We start from the raw sequence: 21,045 nt of genomic DNA on the forward strand, positions 1-21,045 counted from the left end.
AAGGCTCTTAGAGAATTAATTGTTTGAAGAAGTGAAATATTAAGAGCTTATCAGCCAGCAGGAGGGCTAGTTGGCTCATGGGGAGGAAAAACTCAGACTTAATGGTCTGTTTAATTTCTGCACCGAAACAGCTTTACTAGTAAGAGTTAACACTATCAAAAAACGGTAAGTGCAATTATTTACAAAAAAAGCTTCACAAACTCCCCACCTTTTACCCAGTCCAACCCCGCCCTGAGGAACAGGAATCCACCCGTTCACAGTGTGTCCTGGGAGCTGTAATTCAGCGAGTTCTGTCCAATCGGCTTACAGCGCAAGACGCCTGCCAACTACAACTCCCAGAACACAGTGCGTGCGCACCACTTTTCCCTTCGATTATTTCTCTCTAAAACCCGACATTGAAAACCGAGCATGAACTCGAGGAGGGAGGCGGGCTCACTTTAAAAAAAAAACCCGCCCAGCCGGCGCGCGCTCATGAAGCCGATGTGGGGAAACGGCTGCCAACAGCCGTGTGAGGCCCCAGAGGCGGGCTGCCCGGGCCGCTGCCTGTCGGGCGGGTGGGTGGGCTTGTGTGAAATAGCTGCCCTGCCCGGTGCCGGGCTCGGAGTGCGGCGCGGCGGCCATTAGTGCGGCCGACGCCCAGGCGGTGATAGGGTTAACGGTCTCTCCCCCCGGTCCCCTCCCTCTCTCATCCTCCAGCTCCATCATGACCAAATGAACACTCGGGGAATGAAATTTAAATTTCGCAAAGGAGAACGAGTCCTCTGCTTCGAGCCAGACCCGACAAAGGCCAAGGTTTTATACGATGCCAAGGTAGCGGCGCGACTGTGTTGAATTGGCGCAGCGCCTGTTCCAGCCCATTGCCCAGACATACCAGAGTCGGGGGTCGGGCCCGTGGGTGGGGGCCCCGGGGCGGCGTGGGGTGGGTTACCCTGATCCGGGCTGCGCCGTGTTTCTCAGTTCATTGGTATTTACGTTTTATCTGCAAACAGAGCAGTATTCCAGATGTTGATGGCTGCAGTGAAAGCTTGTCCCCTCTGATTAATTGTCAATGTTTCCCCTGCCCCACGGTAACGGACTGTGCTGCTAGCGATCACCATTCCTGAGAAACAAAGATAACATAAATAGGAACAGGAGTAGGCCATTTGGCCCCTCGAGCCTGCTCTGCCATTCAATAAGATCATGACTGATCTGATCATGGCCTCAACTCCACTTCCACTCCTGCTTACTCCCTTATCATACAACAATCTGTCTATCTCCACCTTAAATATATTCAAAGACCCAGCCTCCACAGCTCTCTGGGGAGTATTCTAAACCAATGAGATTAAAGGATTGAACAATGTACAGGAAGGATCAAGATCCTTGTTACTTCTCCCTCTTGCCACTCCACCATCATGTCACAAAATGTATAACGTGCACACGCACACAAGCAAATCTGTTCGAGAATTTTGCTAACTTGATTCCTGGGCTGGTTCTCTTTCGGATTGAACCCCACTCTCTTGACTAGGAACAAAAATGGAGATTACTGGATAGAAACATCATCATAGGCTGTCCCTCAAAATTCAGGAAGACTTGCTTCCACTCTATAAAAGTGAGTTCTTAGATGACTGAACAGTCCAATATGGGAATTACAGTCTCTGTCACAGGTGGGACAGACAGTCGTTGAAGGAAAGGGTGGGTAGAACTGGTTTGGCGCACGCTCCTTCTGCTGCCTGCGCTTATTTTCTGCATGCTGTCGGTGATGAGACTCGAGGTGCTCAGCACCCTCCTGGATGCACTTCCTCCAGTTAGGGCGGTGTCGGTGGGGATATTGCATTTTATCAAGGAGGCTTTGAGGGTGTCCTTGAAACGTTTTCTCTGCCCACCTTGGACTCGCTTGCCATGTAGGAGTTCCGAGTAGAGCGCTTGCTTTGGGACTCTTGTTCAGGCATGCGAACAATGTGGCCTGCCCAACGGAGCTGGTCGAGTGTGGTCAGTGCTTCGATGCTGGGAATGTTGTCCTGATTGAGGACGCTAACATTGGTGCATTGGTCCTCCCAGGGGATTTGCAGGATCTTGCAGAGACATCGTTGGTGGTATTTCTCCAGCGATTTGAGGTGTCTACTATATATGGTCCACGTCTCTGAGCCATTCAGGAGGGCAGGTATCACCAGAGCCCTGTAGACTATGAGCTTGGTGGCAGATTTGGGGGCCTGATCTTTGAACTCTAAACAGCAAGTCAGTCTGCATTTGGCAAAGCAGTCCCAACGTCTGTCGCCGAGCTACAGTATGTGGACGACGCCTGCGTCTGCGCACATGCAGAGGCTGAAATCCAAGTCATAGTCAACGTATTTACTGAGGCGTATAAAAGAATGGGCCTTACGCTAAACATCTGTAAGACAAAGGTCCTCCGCCAGCCTACCCTCGCCACACAGCACCCCCGCCCCCAGTCTTCAAGATCCACGGCGCGGCCCTGGACAACGTGGACCATTTCCCATACCTCGGGAGCCTCTTATCAACAAGAGCAGACATCGATAACGAGATTCAACACGGCCTCCAGTGCGCCAGTGTAGCCTTCGGCAGCCTGAGGAAAAGAGTGAAGTCCAGGCCCTTAAATCCGCCACCAAGCTCATGGTCTACAGGGCTGTAGTAATACCCGCCCTCCTGTATGGCTGAGACATGGACCATGTACAGTAGACACTTCAAGTCGCTGGAGAAATACCACCAACGATGTCTCTGCAAGATCCTACAAATCCCCTGGGAGGACAGATGCACCAATGTTAGCGTCCTCGACCAGGCCAACATCCCCAGCATTGAAGCACTGACCACACGCGATCAGCTCCGCTGGGCAGACCACATCATTCGCATGCCAGATACGAGGCTCCCAAAGCGAGCGCTCTACTCGGAGCTCCTTCACGGCAAACGAACCAAAGGTGGGCAGAGGAAATATTACAAGGACACCCTCAAAGCCTCCTTGATAAAGTGCAAAATCCCCACTGACACCTGGGAGTCGCTGGCCAAAGACCGCCCTAAGTGGAGGAAGTGCATCCGGGAGGGTGCTGAGCACCTCGAGTCTCGTCGCCGAGAGCATGCAGAAATCAAGCGCAGGCAGCGGAAAGAGCGTGCGGCAAACCAGTCCCACCCACCCTTTCCCTCAACGACTATGTGTCCCACCTGTGACAGGGACTGTTGTTCTCATATTGGACTATTCAGCCACCTAAGGACTCATTTTTAGAGTGGAAGCAAGTCTTCCTCAATTCTGCGGGACTGCCTATGATGATGATGATGTACAGACAACTGACGAGTTAGATCAGGCCAGAATTTTCTGGAGCAGGGTATCTCATGGCATGTTCAGTTAGCCTTGTTCCTGCAGCTTAATTTAGCAACATTTTGCCCACAAAGTTGCTGGAAGTGTGAGCTGATCCCTGCACAGCAATGGAATCTTCAACCCGAGTGAACAATACAGCCGACGGTATTCTCAGCCAATGAGATTAAAGGATTGAAAAATAAAAATGAAGAACCGTGAAAGAGGGTGAATTAGAATGGGTGAATTCAATGTTAAATAAGGTGTAGAAAGAGAAATAAAGATTGGATTAGGAGAGATTAAGAAAGAGACAGAAAGGAAAAGCAAGATTTAAAAAAAAAAATCAGTCCTTAACCCAGATGGTTTATTTTCTGGGCCCGAGAGGTTGATTGGCAGCCATTAACAATTTTTCTTGGCAGTCCCCTGGAGTCGAAGATGACTTGCTTTCACACTAAAATGAGTTCTAAGGTGACTGATGAGACCAATGTGGGATCTACAGTCTCTGTCGCAGTTGGGGAGGGATGGGTGGGTGAGTGGCTTGATTTGTCGTACGCTCCTTCTGCTTTTTGTACTTGGCTTCTGCGTGCTCCGGCAAAGAGACTCAAAGTGTTCGGTGCCTCCTCGGATGCTCCTCCTCTGCTTTGAGCGATCTTGGGCTAGGGATTCCTGAGGGTCGGTGGGGTTGTTGCATTTTTTCAAGGAGGCTTTGAGGGTGACTTTGAAGCGTTTCCTCTGCCCTCCTGGGACTCGCCTGCCGTGACGTAGCTCGGAGAAGGGTGCTTGTTTTGGGAGTCTAGCATCGGCCATGTGGACAATGTGGCCTGCCCACCGAAGCTGGTCGAGCGTGGTCAATGCCTCGATGTTGGCCTGAGAGAGAATGCTGACGTTGGTGCGCCTTACCTGCCAATGAATTTGCAGGATTTTGTGGAGGTCTACTGTACATAGTCCATATCTCAAGCATATAGGAGGGGAGGTACCATTACTGCCCTGTAGCCCATGAGCTTGGTGCTGGGTTTGAGATCCTGGTCTTCAAACACTGTTTTCCGAAGGCAGCCGAAGGTTGCACTAGCACTTTGAAGGCGGTGTTGGACTTCGTCATCGATGTCTGCTCTTGCTGATAGTAGGCTCCCAAAGTATGGGAAGTGGTCCACATTGTCCAAGGTCTCATCGTGGATCTTGATAACCGGGGAGCAGTACTATGTGGTGGGGGCAGGTTGGTAGAGGACCTTTGTTTTGCTGATGTTTAATGTGAGGCCCAGACTCTCCTGCGCTTCAGTGAAGGTGTCAATTATGGTTTGGAGTTCGGATTCCGAATGTGCACAAACGCAAGCTTCATCTGCACATTGTAATTCAATGACAGAAGTTGAAGCAACCTTGGATCTGGCCTGGAGGCGTTGGAGATTGAACAATTTCCCGCTTGTTCTGTAGATGAACTCTGCTCCAGCTTGTTAAGGGTGAGATGAAGCATTGCAGCGAGGAAGATTGAGGTGAGCATTGGTGCAATGGCACAGCCTTGCTTGACACCGGTCTGCACTTGGGTGGATCCGTTGGTAAGAATCACGGCTTGCATGTCATCGTGAAGCAGACTGGGGATGGTGAAAATTTTGAGGGCAGCTGAATTTGAGAAGGATACTCCATAATCCCTCACGGTTGACAGAGTCGAAGGCCTTTGTGAGGTCAAAGAAAGCCATGTACAGAGGTTGATGCTGCTCCTTACATTTTTCTTGGATTTGTCGCGCGGTGAAGATCGTGTCCGTTGTGCCCCTTAGTGGCTGTAATCCGCATTGCGACTCTGGGAGGAGCTCTTCAGTCACTGGGAGGAGACGATTCAGGAGGGTTCTTGCAATGACTTTCCCTGTGGCAGACAGCAGGGAAACTCCTCTGTAATTACTGCAGTTGGACTTGTCCCCTTTCGTACGGCGTCTGAGATCCCCTGGCATGCTCTCCTCATTCCAGATGAGAGAGATGAGGTCATGGATTCATGCCCAGAGTACTTCTCCACCATGCTTTAATATTTCGGCAGGGATTCAATCTGCTCCTGAGGCCTTGGTGTTCTTCAGTTGTCGGATGGCATTTTCAACCTCATGCCGGGCTGAGATTGTGCTGAGGTGGTGGCGGGTTGCATGCTGTGGGATGGAGTCAAGGACACTTGCGTCAACGAAAGAGTCTTGGTTGAGGAGATCCTTGAAGTATCCATTCTAGTGGGCACTGACTTGATGAGCACCTCTCTGTTCTTGGCTCTCAGTGGAATAGGACCTTGAGTGCTTGGGCCATAGGTGAACTTGACTGCTTAAAAAATCCACGCACGTCATGATTGTTGGCTAGATGCTGGGATCTGCGCTTTTTCCACCCACCATTTGTTCTTTAGATCTCGAGTTGTTTTGTTGGATCTCGGCCTTCAGTTGCCTGTAGGTCTGCTTTCATTGCAACAAGGAAGATCGAGAAGAACGATAACGCAGCCCTGCTTGACCCCGGTCCGGACATGGATTGGGTCTGTGGTGGATCCGTTGGTCAGGATCACAGTTTGCATGTCGTCGTGGAGCAGGCGGAGGATGGTGACAAACTTTTGGTGGCAGCCGAAACGGAGGAAGACGCTCCCTCACAGTTGAGAGAGTCAAAGGTTCACTAAGTTGATTCTGGAGATGAGGGGGTTGACCTATGAGGAAAGGTTGAGTAGGTTGGGCCTCTACTCATTGGAATTCAGAAGATTGAGAGGTGATCTTATCGAACGTATAAGATTATGAGGGGGCTTGACAACGTGGATGCGGAGAGGATGTTTCCACTGATGGGGGAGACTAGAACTAGGGGGCATAATCTTAGAATAAGGGGTCGTCCATTTAAAACTGAAATGAGAAATTTCTCAGAGGATTGTAAATCTGTGGAATTTGCTGCATCAGAAAGCTGTGAAAGCTGGGACATTGAATAAATTTAAGACAGAGATAGACCGCTTCTTAACCGATAAGGGAAAAAGGGGTTATGGGGAGCGGGCAGGGAAGTGGACCTGAGTCCATGATCGTATTAAATGGCGGAGCAGGCTCGAGGGGCCATATGGCCTACTACTGCTCCTATTTCTTGTGTTCTTATGTGAGGTCAAAGATGGCCATGTACAAGGGTTGGTGCTGTTCCCTGCATTTCTCTTGTAGTTGTCGCGCAGTGAAGATCATGTCCGTGGTACCCCTTAGTGGACGGAATCGGCATTGTGACTTTGGGAGGAGCACTTCAGCCACAGGGGAAAGACGGTTCAGGAAATCTACTGGGAGGAGATAAAGATGCACCGACCTCACTGTTCTCGCCCAGGCCAACATCCCCAGCATCGAAGAACTGACCACACTCGAGCAGCTCTGCTGGGTGGGCCCCATCGTCCCGACACGGGACTCCCTAAGCAACTGCTCTACTCGGAACTCCTACACGGCGAGCGAGCCCCAGGTGGGCAAAGGAAACGCTTCAGGGCACCCTCAAAGCCTCCTTGATAAAGTGTAAAATCCCCACTGGTACCTGGGAATCCCTGGCCCAAGACTGCCCAAAGTGGAGGAAGAGCATCCAAAATGGTGCTGAGCACCTGGAGTCTCGTCGCCGAGAGCATGCAGAAACCAAACGCAGACAGCAGAAGGAGCATGTGGAAAACCAGGCTCCCCACCCACCCTTTCTTTCAACCACTGTCTGCCCCACCTGTTACAGAGACTGTAATTCCCGTATTGGACTGTACAGCCAATTGAGAACTCACTTTTAGAGTGGAAGCAAGTCTTCCTTGATTTCGAGGGACTGCCTGTGATGATGATGAGTTCTGCTTTCTTTCACTCGAGTTGTGGAGTTGTTTCCAATTCAGAAATGCCTTGCTTTTGCGGTTTATTAGCTCCTGGATCTCCTGGTCGTTCTCATCGAACCAATCTTGATGTTTTCAGGTAGAGTAACCAAGAGTCTCTTCGCAGATGCTAATTTTGGTGGACTTGAGGGCAGACCAGGCACTATGGACTCTGTGCGGCTCCGGTTCATTGGAGGGCGTCAGGTTGGCTGTGGGACATTGGTGGAATAGGGCTTTCTTTGCAGGGTCTTTGTGTGCTTCAGCGTTGAACTTCTTGTGGCACCATTTCTGTTGCCTCTGTTGTTTTGAGGCTACGTTGATGGAGATAACAGAGCAGATTAGGTGGTGGTCAGTCCAGCTGTCGTCCGCTCCTGCCATGACGCGAATGATGTGGACATCTTTGTGGTCCCTCGCTCGGACGATGATGTCGTCTAGCAGATGCCAGTGGCTGGAGCGAGGGTGTTGCCAGGAGGCCTTGTACTTGTCTTTCTGACGAAGCACCGTGTCGGTTATGACAAGACGATGTTCTGAGCATTTCGTCAGGTGGAGGATACCATTGAAGTTGGTTTTCCCGACTCATTCCCTGCCAATCACACCTCTCCAGAGGTCTGTGTCCATTCAAACTCTGGCATTAATTAAGAGATTGATTGTCAGTCATTAACAATTATCACATTATTAAAAGGGTACTTGAGATGAATTACTAGAGTTTCTGTGCTGAGTTTAATGGGTATTAATGTGCAAATGCAGCAACTTCATGAAACTCATGGAGAAGTGAATTTGAAATTCACGGGTTACCTTTCTCGCCACAAGTTGCTGGCCGATTTGCATATTAATAGTGGCATGTGTCGTTCATATGTCATTTTTTTCAACAAATTTTGGGTTTAGGCCCTTCAAAAACAGTCTTCAGCATTTTCTGTTTTTATTTCCAGTATTTGCAGTAATTTGCTGTTTACCCAAATTGTCTAGTACTGGTGGTTTTGTTTTACAAAAGGATATCGGACAGTTGATTTTCGGGATACCCTGTTGTAGTACTGCGTAGATTGCTGGGTTTGTATTATCAAAAGGCATTTAGGAGACCGAGGGCTAGTTACAAAACCATCTGTATGGAATATGCCATCTGTTTACTAGAATGATACCAGAGTTGAGAGGTTATACTGATCAGGAAAGATTGAACAGGCTTTGGTCTCTTTTCGCTAGAAAAGAGAAGACTGAGGGGTGATCTGATTGAGGGCATTAAGATTATGAAAGGGTTTGATAGGGTAGACGTAGAGAAGATGTTTCCACTTGCGAGTGAGACCAGAACTCGGAGCCATAAATATAAGGTCATCCTGACTTGGACATGTGCAACATCACTATAAAGACTGCAGCAGTTCAAGGAGACGACCTGCACTTTTTTAGGACTAGCTAGAGATGGTCTTGCCAGCCTACATCCCGAAACCAAATAAAATACAAATGCCTCTTGTATTGTCTGATCAATGCTTTGGAATAGCTGAAGGAGATGTCAAATGATAATGTGCACTTTAGGGTGCCCACTGCTGTATCCGACTGATGAGCTCTTTCTTCAAGTTGGTGAAGGAAGTTTGTTTGATCCCTGGGCAGTCTGCCAACAACACAACAACAGGTGTGAAAAGGAGCCATTATATTCTTTCTAAAATATCTAAAATATCAGGCTGTTAGTTTCCTCGGTGATGGATTGGATGACATTGTAATTGTAACTATTAAGTAGGTTAGATGACAGCAGATATTCTTGCTTCACTCTTCTGTTGAAAAAGTTAATCCTAATGAGCATATAATCTACCTTTACACATATGTTGGAGATGTAATACATATCCTAGATAAAATCCAAGATTTGGCCATGTATCAGATGAGGGAATAGGTTAAAAACCTTTTTAAAATTGATGAAAACGATACAAGAGTTTCCACTGAGTCTTGTGATGTTCTGTGATCTTGCACCGAGTTATAACTTGCCCTATTTAATAAAATCCAGCATATTCCTTTCTGGTAGCTGGGTCTCAAGATGTGCTTCAACAAAATTTTAAAAAGCATAATTGTTTTTTTTTTGTTAGTTTGATGCTATAGTCAAAATGACTGGTGATATTTTGACATTTGCTTAATTACTCAACACAAAATATCCAGGAAATCTCAAAATGACAGTTAACAGCATTTACACCAATGAAACTACAGAATTGAATAACTCCTCCCTTTTAAAAAGCGAAGTGAATAAATATTTGAAAAATAAAAATGTAGAAAGATTTGGGGAAAGGTCAATGAATGGAACTAATTGGATAGCTTGAGATTCAGCAGGGGGGATCATGGGCTAAATGGCTGCCTTTGCTGTACAATTCTGGTTCGATTTACTCCAAAACAAAAGAAAATGGTTCATTTGATTTATGAGAAAATAAACTTGCACATAAGAAAATTGCCCCCAATTTCTTGACACTTTTCTCTGTAAATGAGCTTGGTCGGTAGAGATGAAAAAGGCCGAAAGATCCCAGAATATCTGTAAATGAGAATATTGCAAATATTCGTTAAGATGTTGGACATTTGTCAATGAACTGTTTTAATATTCTCAAAGATTTGCAACCAGAAGCTGAACTGCCATGAAAAATATCCTCTAATTAATTGTTTTTAAAGCAAAGATGTTATAATTTCTAATTGTCTACAATTCCACAGTTCATTAGAAAAATACCCTCTGAAGTATAATTTAGATTTTTCAGTTCTGTGTTTTCTTTAGTAGATTCTTTGAGTCCTTTACAAAACTATTTTTTTTTTCTTCGAACTTCCCTTATAACTTCTCCAATAGAGGAGAAGAGTATTCTACTCCTGGGTCTCCACCAAGCTGCTCTGAACATTCTGAGATCAAAAACTCAGCGAGTGGTGTATCACAAGATCAAATCTGCACCCTGCCATTTAACTGTCTTATTTTTATTTCTTTTTTAGAGAAATTGAAGGGAGTGGGGAAATGTAGCCATGATGTTACAAGATGTTAATTCTAACAAAAACTTAATTCTTCCATTTATAAGTGGTATACTGTATGGAATTCATTTTTGATTGCATTGTTTTAAAATATTTGATCATCTCTTCTAATAGATTGTTGATGTAGAGGTCGGTAGAGATGAAAAAGGCCGAAAGATCCCAGAATATCTGATTCATTTTAATGGTTGGAACAGAAGGTAAGAAAATTCTTTGCATTTCTCAGAAACTAATCCTTTACCATACATATGTATGAATGCATAATTAGCTCTGGAAAGTTTAGATCAAATGAAAAGATCAAATCACAACAAAGATGGGAAAATCAGAGAGCAGACTACTTTAGCAAAGTGCCTGAAAGGATCAAAAATGTTACTGGTGGACGGACAGAGCTACAGGAATTTCTACAGGGGTTCTCCGATTTCTCACGGTACTGTGGAAATCCCAGGGAAATGGCATAAATGTCTGCTTATGCTGTTACTCCAGCATTTCCACCAATCTTCTACTAAAGTTATGGCAGAAGATCGGAAGAACTTACTGGCAAATGTCTTTATTGAGTAAGGACCACAGAAAATTTTCAGTAGCAACTTGCTTTATAAATCGCCTTTAATGTTAAAAAAAGGTCCCAAAGTGCTTCACAGAGGGGTAATCAGACAAAAATGGATGCTGAACCAAAAGAAGGAACTATTAGGAGAAATGGGAGGGAGGTAGGTTTTAAGGAGGGTCTTAAAGGAGGCAAGGGATTTACAATGTCAATTGACATGGGAGAGCAGGAAGGGAATTTGGATGGTCAAAAGTTTAGTGGGAATGGGGTGAAAGGAACATGGTGTGGATCTCATAGACAAAATGAGCTTGGAGGGGGGACAGGAGAGAAACTAGTGAAGGACACAGGATCAGCGTTAGGGTAGGTTTGGCTTGATGGGCAAGGGAAAGGGTGGGAAGCAGCAGAGGTGGCGACTCAATCTTACTAATAAAGAAGTACAACAGCTGTTTGCATTTGTTGGAGGTGAGGATAAGGGGTGGGGGAGAGGAGTTTGAGGAGATCGTTGGTAGTGGAGAAAATAATTCTAAGATAATCTTTGCTTTCCTGATGATTCTAGAATACTGGGCTGCTTTGGCACTGGATTGAGGCCAAATAGTGCTTGATGTTGTCCAGCCAAATCTAGTAATCGATATCTATACCAGTTGTGTACAAATACGCTCATGTCTAACACAGTGTCTGCTCCTTGGACTTGAGAGTGCAAATATGAAGGCATACCAAGGGGAACAACTACGATGGGAGAGAATAAGGGGAGAAATTGGACAGCCTTGTGCATGTTTTTTTGGCGCTATGTCGCCTTTTTTGTTAGTAAAAGGTCCTCCCCTAAATTGACCAAAGTTAACGAATTGTGGTTTTGAAATATCGCCGAAAAGCGGATCAACAATGTGCAACGCCAAAAAAAAACGCTTAAAATTGGCGAACCTGTATTCAGGGTGAAAAAAAACGCCTGAGAAAAGCCTGCGTTGAATGAAGCCCCAGAAACAGCGGTCGATATGAAGACCTACAAAAAAGGTAAATTGATGATTTTGTTTTTAAATTCTTTTTCAGCGATTCATTAGTTAAGTGTATAGTGAATGTTTTCTGATTTTTTTTTTTGTGTGTTTGCTTCCCTCCCAGGGCCTGTATTTTTGGCGGTGATAGGCCTCGAGCTAAAATTGTCGAGGATTGCGGTTTCCACCGCGAATCCTCGTGCAATGCCGATTTTTACCGTCGGGCGCATTTTTTGCCAATTTTACCCTCAAAGTTTTTAAAGAGTTATTTTTTCCGTAAGATAACAGAAAAAAACGATATCGCTAAAAACTGAATTTCTAGCCCTTAAGGTTTTACTAGGAATAAGGGCATCAAAGGTGGGAGGGGGGTGCGGGGGGGGGGGAAGGGGGCAGGTGAGAGGGAGTGATTGAACAGCTCGATAGAAGTATTGTGGTGAATGGAAGGCCAAATGCTAGGCCATTGAGAGTTTGAAAGTGCAGCTGTAAATAACTTGGATTTTTTTTCCTGGGGCAGACACTGAAGGAAGTGGGGTTGGAAAGGGATAGGGGACTATGGATGGTGAGAGATGCAAGGGAGTGGTTGTAGAAGGTCATGTCAGTGATTGAGACCATGGGAGCAGAGAGGACAAGGGAAATGACAAGGTCGTGGGGATGCCCATGAATTATGGGTAGGAGAGTTTATATGGAGGGAGAGGTTTGGGGAGGACAGGCGGGCTAAAATCAGAGGAAAAAGGCAAGCTGAGTTGAACTGGTTTTGAAAACACCAAAGATGAGGAGTGACTCAGTACAGAGACTGAGGGAGGATATCTCGGGGAGAAACTCAAGGTCTTTTGAAACCCATCAGCTTAATAAACACAATGAGATTAAGACAAATTTAATCTCATTTAAAAAAAGTGTATTAATTGAAAGAAACAAAAGTGCTAAAAATGGACAAGAGATTTCACGCAGAGCATAGTTAGAATGTGAAATTGTCTGCCACAAACCATTGTTGAAGTAGAGTCCATAAATTATTTTAAAGGGGAATTAGTTGCTTGGAAAAAGTAATATTAGAGTATAGGGAGTAAGCAGGAGTTAAACTAGATGGTTTGTGGAGAAAAACAGTCCAGATTTGATGTGCTGAATTGTCCGTTTCTGTGCTATAACATTCTAACATGTAAAAGGGAACACAAAATAAATTCAATGGGGAAAAGCAGAAAGGTATAGGAAAACAGAATGTCAAAGAAGAGATAAATTGGAGATTTATCACAATAGCAATAGAGAAAATCAGTACCATTCAAGTGATACTAAAACCATTATCAGTTTTCTAACGATACTAATTCTGATCATAACCCATAAATATAATTTGATTCCTGCATCAATATTGGAAGATGTAAAATTTCTAGTAGAGTGTGGCTGGTTGATTTCTAGTTATGCATTTTCCTTTTTTAAGTTCCAGATATTGGGCATGAATACTGTATGCACTACATTGCAGACTCAACCAAATTAGTTAAAATGTGTTGAATTTGATCACCGTCTCATCAGCTTCTGTTCATTTCTAGTTATATTTGTCTGGTATTTTTGAATTCCAAGATTAGTGGTTGTCTGTGCAGTGTTGTAAAGCAATGCATAATCTTACTGGCAGGAAATCCCCATTACCTGCACTCTAACACTTTATTTATCCCATGAATGAATAAAAATTATAGTTATGCATTGGTAAATGTTCATGACACACATTGCTAAGATTATTTCTCTGAACACTTCTTCTGTCATTTCATGACACATTGTACATTCAAGGGTGCAGTATCCTTTTGTGTTGGTCAACGCAGATTGTCTTCCGAAGGAGGAAGGCATCTGTGTACTGTGCATAAGAGGACTAGGCGAGTGAAAAGAGAACACGATGAATCTGGATAATTTTGTTGTGAGTCTGTACCCTGGATTAGTATTTGACAGAATTCTATTTTCATCTTCTTAATCCAAGCCTGTATTCCTGCACTCCCTCACTATCTATGAATCCATTCAGCTTCCTGTATTAGAATGCTAATTCTTCATTCACTGTAATTAGCTATTTATTCGGCAAGCTCTGTCTTGTGAAGAAATTTTACCTTGATTCCCATTTAGCTTGTATTATTTCTGCTGGATCTTTGCTTCTGATTCGTCACAAAGAAGTTTCTACCTTGGTTCATGATTCTTGCCTCATCATCTTTCCTACTGAGAATAAAACGCTCTCTTAATTTTCTCCTCATAACTCAACAATGTGGAATTATCCTTGTTGCCTTTGCACCCTTTCAAGTGTCCCTGTGCCTCTTTGGAGTTGTGTAATCAGAGATCGACGTAACCTGAATCTTGCCACATGTTGCGTCTAGTTCACCCAAAATAAAAATTGGATTGTGTGCGCATCATACAAATGCAAATCTGTTTCAGTACTGATCACTATACTGTCTACCCTGATCACAGAGTTGAGATAAGAATTTGGAGATAACAAAACAGCCAAGGACTACACAAACTCTGGTAAAACTCTACCAATACTATTGATGGCAGATGCCATTCATTCTCTGAATTATCTGTAGTGAAGGGCGCATCACTGAAAGGATGCATACCGATGGCTTTTGACTCTACATATGCATTCAATCACAGTTTAAGTGTATAGCTCATCTGAGCACTGTATTTTCAAACTCAACTAAGAAGTACTTTTAACATGCCAACTGATCACCTTTAGTATAGAATTTGAAGTGGAGAGTTCATTGCTACTGTTGGGTCCAATGATTTTTATTTTCCCCATTTATTTTTCATTTGTCAATTTCTGTTTCACTTTGTTGAAAGCCTCAAAGTATCTTTGTTGAGAGAGGTAGAGACATTAGTTCAAATAGATGCAGAAACTAATAGTAATAATGAATTCTACCTATACTGTCATTGTAAATTGAAGATAACCGGACTATTTGCAGTCTTGACCTTCAAATCGTTCAGTATATCATCGCTATTACTGAATTCTCATGTGCTTGAAAATCTATCACATGCACTGTCTTTATTATTTAATGTTATTCTGTTTTTGTTAATCGTCTTAATTAAAATTGATGGTTTTAATTCTATAAAGTGCAAGTTTATGGGTTTTTGCTTTTGCTGTTTGTTTAAACATAATCCTGATGAGTCTTGGTGTTCATATGTACAGTACAACTTTGTTACAATACCATCCAAGGCAATTATCACAAATAAATCTGATGTGAAGTTCTGATTGACGTTATTTCATTATTTAACTCTGTGAACTGCATCGCTTTCATGTGAATTTTGGTTGCACAAATCAATTAAAAAAAAATTGTATATAGGAAAAAGGCATGTGTTTTGCATATTTGAAGTCTGAGCTGTCAGATGTGATGTACATTCAGCATTGTATTTTCGGTTCTTAACAAACTCATTCCCATTCTCAGCTTGAGGCAATTCTTGCCGACTTTTAGGTAAATGGGAACTTTAATTAAAAAGGATTGGTAACAGGTGGTTAACTAACAAATGGTTGACACTTGAGGTTGTTTTAAGAATCAGGCCATTATAGAATCTATTCTGTATAGTGATTATGGTGTCCTTTTAATTTCTGCATTGGTCCAGGGTTATAAAGAAAGAAAGGAAGAGGCCTTTCCATGATTTCTGATAATTTAATATATTGGTTGTAAAACCTCCATTTTGAGGTGTAAAATCCAGTTTGTGTGTCTTGAGTAACTTTTTTTTTACTGGTTCTACTCAGGTTAGTTTTCACATTTGGAATTTTGTTGAGATTTGGTGAATTGCTACCATGATTTATAACAATGCGGGATTTGGCCAGTGTTGATGACTTTTAGAAGATTGATGGAATGGCAGTCTCCAAACCTGTAATAGTTCCAGTTAAATGTTTCAGTTGTACAAGAGGCAGGAGTCCTGATTCAACCATATACAATTCCAAAAATCACATCTTAGTTTTTCAAAGAATTTATAAGCTGGAGATAGAAATGGAAGATTTTCAGTTAATTCTATTAAAGTTCATTCATTCATTCATCTAGTGATTTTAATCCAAATGGCCATTTTATTGATTTATACTTTTAACACTTTGCCTCCTGGGTAAACTGGCTATTATTAGACTTTGTGATGGAAACATTTTGTATTTGTTAGTAATTCAGTATGGTAGGAATGAATTGAAAGTGGCTTTGTTCTGGTGCACTGTGCTTGTAGCTCAACACAAATTGGTGACTTTTTTTTAAAACAGTGACTACATAGGTGTGTGCTTAATAAGAACATAAGAAATAGGAGCAGGAGTAGACCGTTTGGTCCCTCAAGCCTGCTCCACCATTCAATAAGATCATGGCTGATCTGATCTTGGCCTCAACTCCACTTTTCTGTCCGCTCCCCATTACCCTTGACTCCCTTATCATTCTAAAATCTGTCTATTTTCACCTTAAATATATCCAGTGACCCAGCCTCCACAGCTCTCTGGGGCAGAGAATTCCAAAGATTCACGATCCTCTGAGAGAAGAAATTCCTCCTCATTTCCGTTTTAAATGAGCTATCCCTTATTCAGAAACTATGCCCCCTAGTTCTAGATTCACCCACGAGGAGAAACATTATTTTTGGGTATCACACCTGCCTTTAGGAATTGATCCAATGCTGCTTTTCAAAAGGAACGTTAAGTATCTGATTTACATTAAATCTAATACTTGACAGCCTTTCAGATTTCATTTTCCTATTCTTAGTAACTGTACTGTGGTAAATATATATTTTCATATTGTGTTGCAAGAATTTTTATTTCTTCTAGGAATTGCTGTATATTGTAGTGTTTTTAAGATTTAGATTCTAGCAGATCAGTCCTTTTCCTAAATATACTTTTAACCCTTTCAGTGACACAAATTAATCAGAATATCATATTTGAAAGTAGATTTGTGCTGTTGAATGGGTTAATGACATTATTTCGGTTTTGTAAGATTTTTTTTTGATTTGAGTTTTTCTTTTTTTTTGTTACCTTTTATTTTTACCTGTCTTTATCCTCCTGTCTCTAGCTGGGATAGATGGGCAGCAGAAGATCATGTACTTCGTGACACGGATGAAAATCGCAGATTACAGCGTAAATTGGCCAAGAAAGCTGTGGCTCGCATGTAAGAATAATTTACGTGATGTAAGCATCATTACATACCCCAAAGTATTTACAAAATAATAATTATATAAAAATACTTGGCAGCTTGGTCAGATAAATGCATAAATCTTTCACCTGAAATCTGGCAAGAAAGAAGGTCTCCAGAAGTTCAGCCTAAAGGATTGATGAACTGAAGTTTGAGAAACAAATGAATTCTATCGTGCTATTTCCCAATACAATATGCTGCCAGGGCATAGCTAAAGCACACTGGAATGGGTCCCCAATAAGTACAGGCTTAAAAGGTGAGTAAATGTGCTCTTGTCGTGACTCGAGTCAAAGTGCAAAGTCACAACAGGAATCCTCCAAAATATTCAATGTGAGTTGCTTTGCATGATCATGACTGACAGCCTTCATACCAAGAGTGCTGTGATTGAAAACGAGCTATTATTTGTGTCCCAAGCAAGAGTAGAATTGTACAGTAATTGCTACCAGTACAATGCCAGGCAGAAACTCCAGTACATCATGTATACAAAGATCCATTGAAGTTGCCTCAGAGATTCCTACCTGCAGTGCTGTGAAAAAGGTACCATGGACCACTTGCAACTTGCCCAACGTGTTCACTCAAGATCATATGCAGCAATACATTTACAAGTGTTCACCAACAAACTCCATTTATGTTGCGTTCTTTGTGCTGGTGTCAAGCTGTACTTAGCTGGGTTAAAAATAAGTAGGGCTAATGAAATTCAAATTACTGAAAAATATTGAATAACCTTAACTGCTATCTTGGTGGATAATTAGGAATACAAAACTGTTTGTGCAACAAATGCAGTTTAAGGATTAAAGATACTGCATCATTGCTATGTATCCTGATATAAATATATTGTTACCTTGTTTTGTTACAAAAGCTTTTGAAATGATTATTTTCCATAATAGACTAAATAGTGTTTTATATTATTCAAAGTTGTATCTTTTGTGTGTTTTTCTGTCTTGGGAAAGTGTTGAAGCAAACACTGTTTTCGGAAATTTTTCAAGCTCTTGCCTAATGGAATAAATTGACAAAGGACTGAATGGTTTAATATTAACTTTCATGTGATTAGGAAAAACAAAGGGAAAAAAAAGCGTCGTTGTCGGCTACCTGGTGTTGACTCCGTGCTAAAAAGTCTTCCTGTGGATGAAAAAGAAGAGAATGATGAAAACTGTGAGTATATTTTCTTTTAAAAGGTGTTTATTTTCTGTTTTGAATTTATAGGTCAGCTCCTAAACAAAATGTCTGTATAAGTCATGGGTCATGTGAAGTAAACTGAAATGTTGTAGTGTGTGTATTTTGCCACTCGGAGTGTATGTGTTTAACTCACTGAATAACTAGTGCTTGTTTGTTTGTTGTCAAATCCCAGACTAGCAATGCCACAATTTTTATTTTTCTTGCTGTTTACATTCTTTCCTGGTTTCTGCACTATTAGTTTGGAAAAAGATATCAGAAATAGATAATGTCCTGAACCTATTACAAAGCTTATTAGAGCGTTTTAGTAATTGGCTAATCTATGTCATAATACAATCGTGTGACCAACAATTGCATTATTGTAAAAAAAAAAGTTAAGACGATCTTATAATTTGGTGAAGATAAATGTACATTAATCATGAAATGTTTTCTGAAACCTTGATAATATAGCAAATCATATCTTCTAAAACCAGCACTAGCTAGTTTGGTAGTGCAGTCTAAATTATGTTCCTTTTTCAAAACCGCTATCTTAAATGCAAGTTGGCTAAGGATTTTTTTTAATGACATACCAAAAGAAATCTTCCCACCCACTTTCTCAAGGCATTTGAGATGTTCTGATTTAAGTGCTGATGAAGACTAAGAAAATGATTCAGATTCTTATTTCAGTAATGGTAGCGGTGTTGATGTCATGCAAGCGATAATGTCAAAAACACTGATTTACAGTGAACTTTGGGATTTCGACTGGTGCTTTGGGGACAGAAATCCACAACTCTATTATTCAATGAAAATCACAAATGAGTGGCATTTTATTATTATATGGGATGGTCCTGGGCTTTTTCAGCACTGGTGTAGAGGTCCGGGAGTTTCATGTCATAGATGTTGAAAATTAGAATCTCTGTCTCACAACTAGAAACCATTAACATTGACCTTTTTCAACTTTCAGCAAAACACAGATGAGGTAGTCAGGTACAAAATGATACCTGGTGTTTTTTTTCTTCAAAATTGCTTTAACATTACTTGAAGAAAAACAAATTCTTTCCTTCCCTCAACCCTCTTTAACCCAGGAATGTACTATTTATCAGGAAATGTTAGAGGGAAAAAAAACAGTAAGCTGTTTGTTTTTATTTTTTTAATCCTGTGTTCTAAGATTCTGAAAATACTGGAGTGGTTCTCTTTTTTTTACTAGAACTTACTTCCTTTCACTGGTGCTTAAATGTACATTTTCTAGCATAGACTTATAAATATAATGAAGCAAATTGAAGAAAGCATTTGTTGTGCAAATGTTATATGTTGTGTCATCTCAGTAAGGTATTAATGTTTTAAAATCCATAAAGTAAGGAGGATCAAAAAACAGCAGACATATTCAAATTAACTTTTCTTTGATATATTACTTGCTTCTGTAAGGACAATACAACAGAGCAGGGCTTTAATTGCACCTCAAAGTACTCAAGTTTCCTAATGCCTCTATGTTATAATCTTGTAATCTTTTGGGGCCAAGTTTCGACCTGAGTTGCTCCTGTTTTTTTGGAGCAACTGGTTTAGAATGGGGTATCTTAGAAATTGCAATTCTCAGCATTTAGTTTGCTCCAGTTCTAGTCAGTTAGAACAGTTTCAGTTTGGAACAAATTTTTTTTTTCAAAAGGGGGCGTGTCCGGCCACTTACGCCCGTTTTGAAAGTTTAGGCAGTGAAAACTTACTCCAAACTAACTTAGAATGGAGTAAGTGTAGATTTTTGTACGCTCAGAAAAACCTTGCCTACACTTAGAAAATCAGGTGTAGGGAATGGGGTGGGGGGAGGGTTTAAAGGGAAGTATACAAACATTAAACACTTCAGTTTTACAAATAAAGAGCCATCATCAATAATAAATGATGAATACAGCAATAAATCAACCAATAAATCAATCAAAAAAAATTAATAAAAAATTAAAAAATCAATAAATAAAAAATGTTCTACTTACCAACTGCAGCACCGGGAGTCCTCCAACAGTATGCTGGGACACCCCCCCCCCCAATGTATCTCTGTCAGTGTCTCTATCTCTCTTCTGTCTGGGTGTGTCTCTCTCACTCTGTCTGTCAGTTTCTGTGTTTCTGACAGAGGGAGGGAGGGAGGAGGAGAAGGGAGGGAGGGAGGGGGAGAAGGGCCCGCTCCAGCACCGGATTTACAGGTAGGTGGCTGGGGGTCGGGTCCGGGGAGGGTGGGGGGGAGCGGGGGTCCAGTCCGGTCCGGAGGGGGGGGGCGGGAGTTGGGTCCGGTCGGGGGGGGGGAGCGGGGGTCGGGTCCAGGGGGTGGGGGGAGGGGGGGGAAGAGTCGGGTCGGGAGGAAGCAGGAGCTGGGCGTGGGAGGTGCAGCCTGATCCACGCAGCCCCAGTGAGGTCATTCGGCCAGGGCTAGGGGCTGCGTGCTTTGGGCGCCTGGAGCTACTGCACATGCACGCCCACTATAGCGCGCCTGTGCAGAGGTCCCGGCACTGTTTTCAGAGCAAGGACCTGGCCCCCCCCCCCCCCCCCACAGCTCGTGCTGCGCCGCGCCCAGCTCCAGAGGACCTGCAGGGAGCCGGAAAATCGGTAAGTATTTTTTAGGCGCACTTTCTGGCGCGAAAAACAGGCGTCCAGGTCGGGGCTGTGCCGTTCTAGGTGCGGCCCGAAACTTGGCCCCATAGTGTGGTCTGCTGCACTTTGCGTTAGGTTATGGCAATCTGTGTGCTGAGTTTCTGTTTTAATATATTACATTAAATATATTACTGCCATCATTATTTTGTTTTATGGTGGATGGAGGGAGTGAAAGCGTTGCTGCATAGCATTCAGTTATTGCAGTGGCTTTATTTTTTTAATAAAAATAGGGAAAAAGCAGTGGTAACTAAAGGAAAATGCACATGGCCATTGTATTTTTTTTAATAAATTGCCTGGGCTGATAATGTACTAAGCATTCAGACTTCTTCAAAAATATTGACAAGGTAACTTTTGTTTTGATGACGCTCATTCGGTCCTTGATTTGAGCTTTTGCTCATGATTTAAGTATGACTTAATTTAAACAGTGTTTACTCCAGAAAGTTAGACCATCATCCTGGGCAGTTGCATTATCTCCATTTAATTCTTTAGTAAACCTGTGAATATAATGGCCAATAATGTTCTTGAATGGACTACGGTCATGAGCAGAAACTCGAGTTACTTTATGC

At 42.6% G+C, this 21,045-nt stretch overlaps 1 protein-coding gene across 8 annotated transcripts in view; it reads left to right on the forward strand.

Annotated features, from left to right (window-relative positions):
- The first annotated feature begins 589 nt into the window (after window positions 1–589).
- Window positions 590–21,045, forward strand: part of LOC139276225 (MSL complex subunit 3-like) — a 133,662-nt gene continuing 113,206 nt past the window's right edge. For 5 of the 8 annotated variants that reach the window (XR_011595872.1, XM_070893878.1, XM_070893875.1 and 2 more), the window contains exons 1-4: window positions 590–810; window positions 10,173–10,255; window positions 16,577–16,672; window positions 17,748–17,848. Coding sequence is in view for 6 of the 8 variants with exons in the window: in XM_070893878.1 (XP_070749979.1) it covers window positions 712–810; window positions 10,173–10,255; window positions 16,577–16,672; window positions 17,748–17,848 (379 nt within the window). In the remaining 2 variants the exon portion in view is untranslated. Of the gene's footprint in view, window positions 811–10,172; window positions 10,256–16,576; window positions 16,693–16,919; window positions 16,953–17,747; window positions 17,849–21,045 lie in introns of those variants that run through there. The other 3 variants (XM_070893880.1, XM_070893881.1, XM_070893882.1) reach the window with 3 other exon arrangements.

This window comes from Pristiophorus japonicus, chromosome 11 (assembly GCF_044704955.1).
Source record: "Pristiophorus japonicus isolate sPriJap1 chromosome 11, sPriJap1.hap1, whole genome shotgun sequence".
In the NCBI taxonomy this organism is placed as follows: Eukaryota; Metazoa; Chordata; class Chondrichthyes; family Pristiophoridae; genus Pristiophorus; species Pristiophorus japonicus.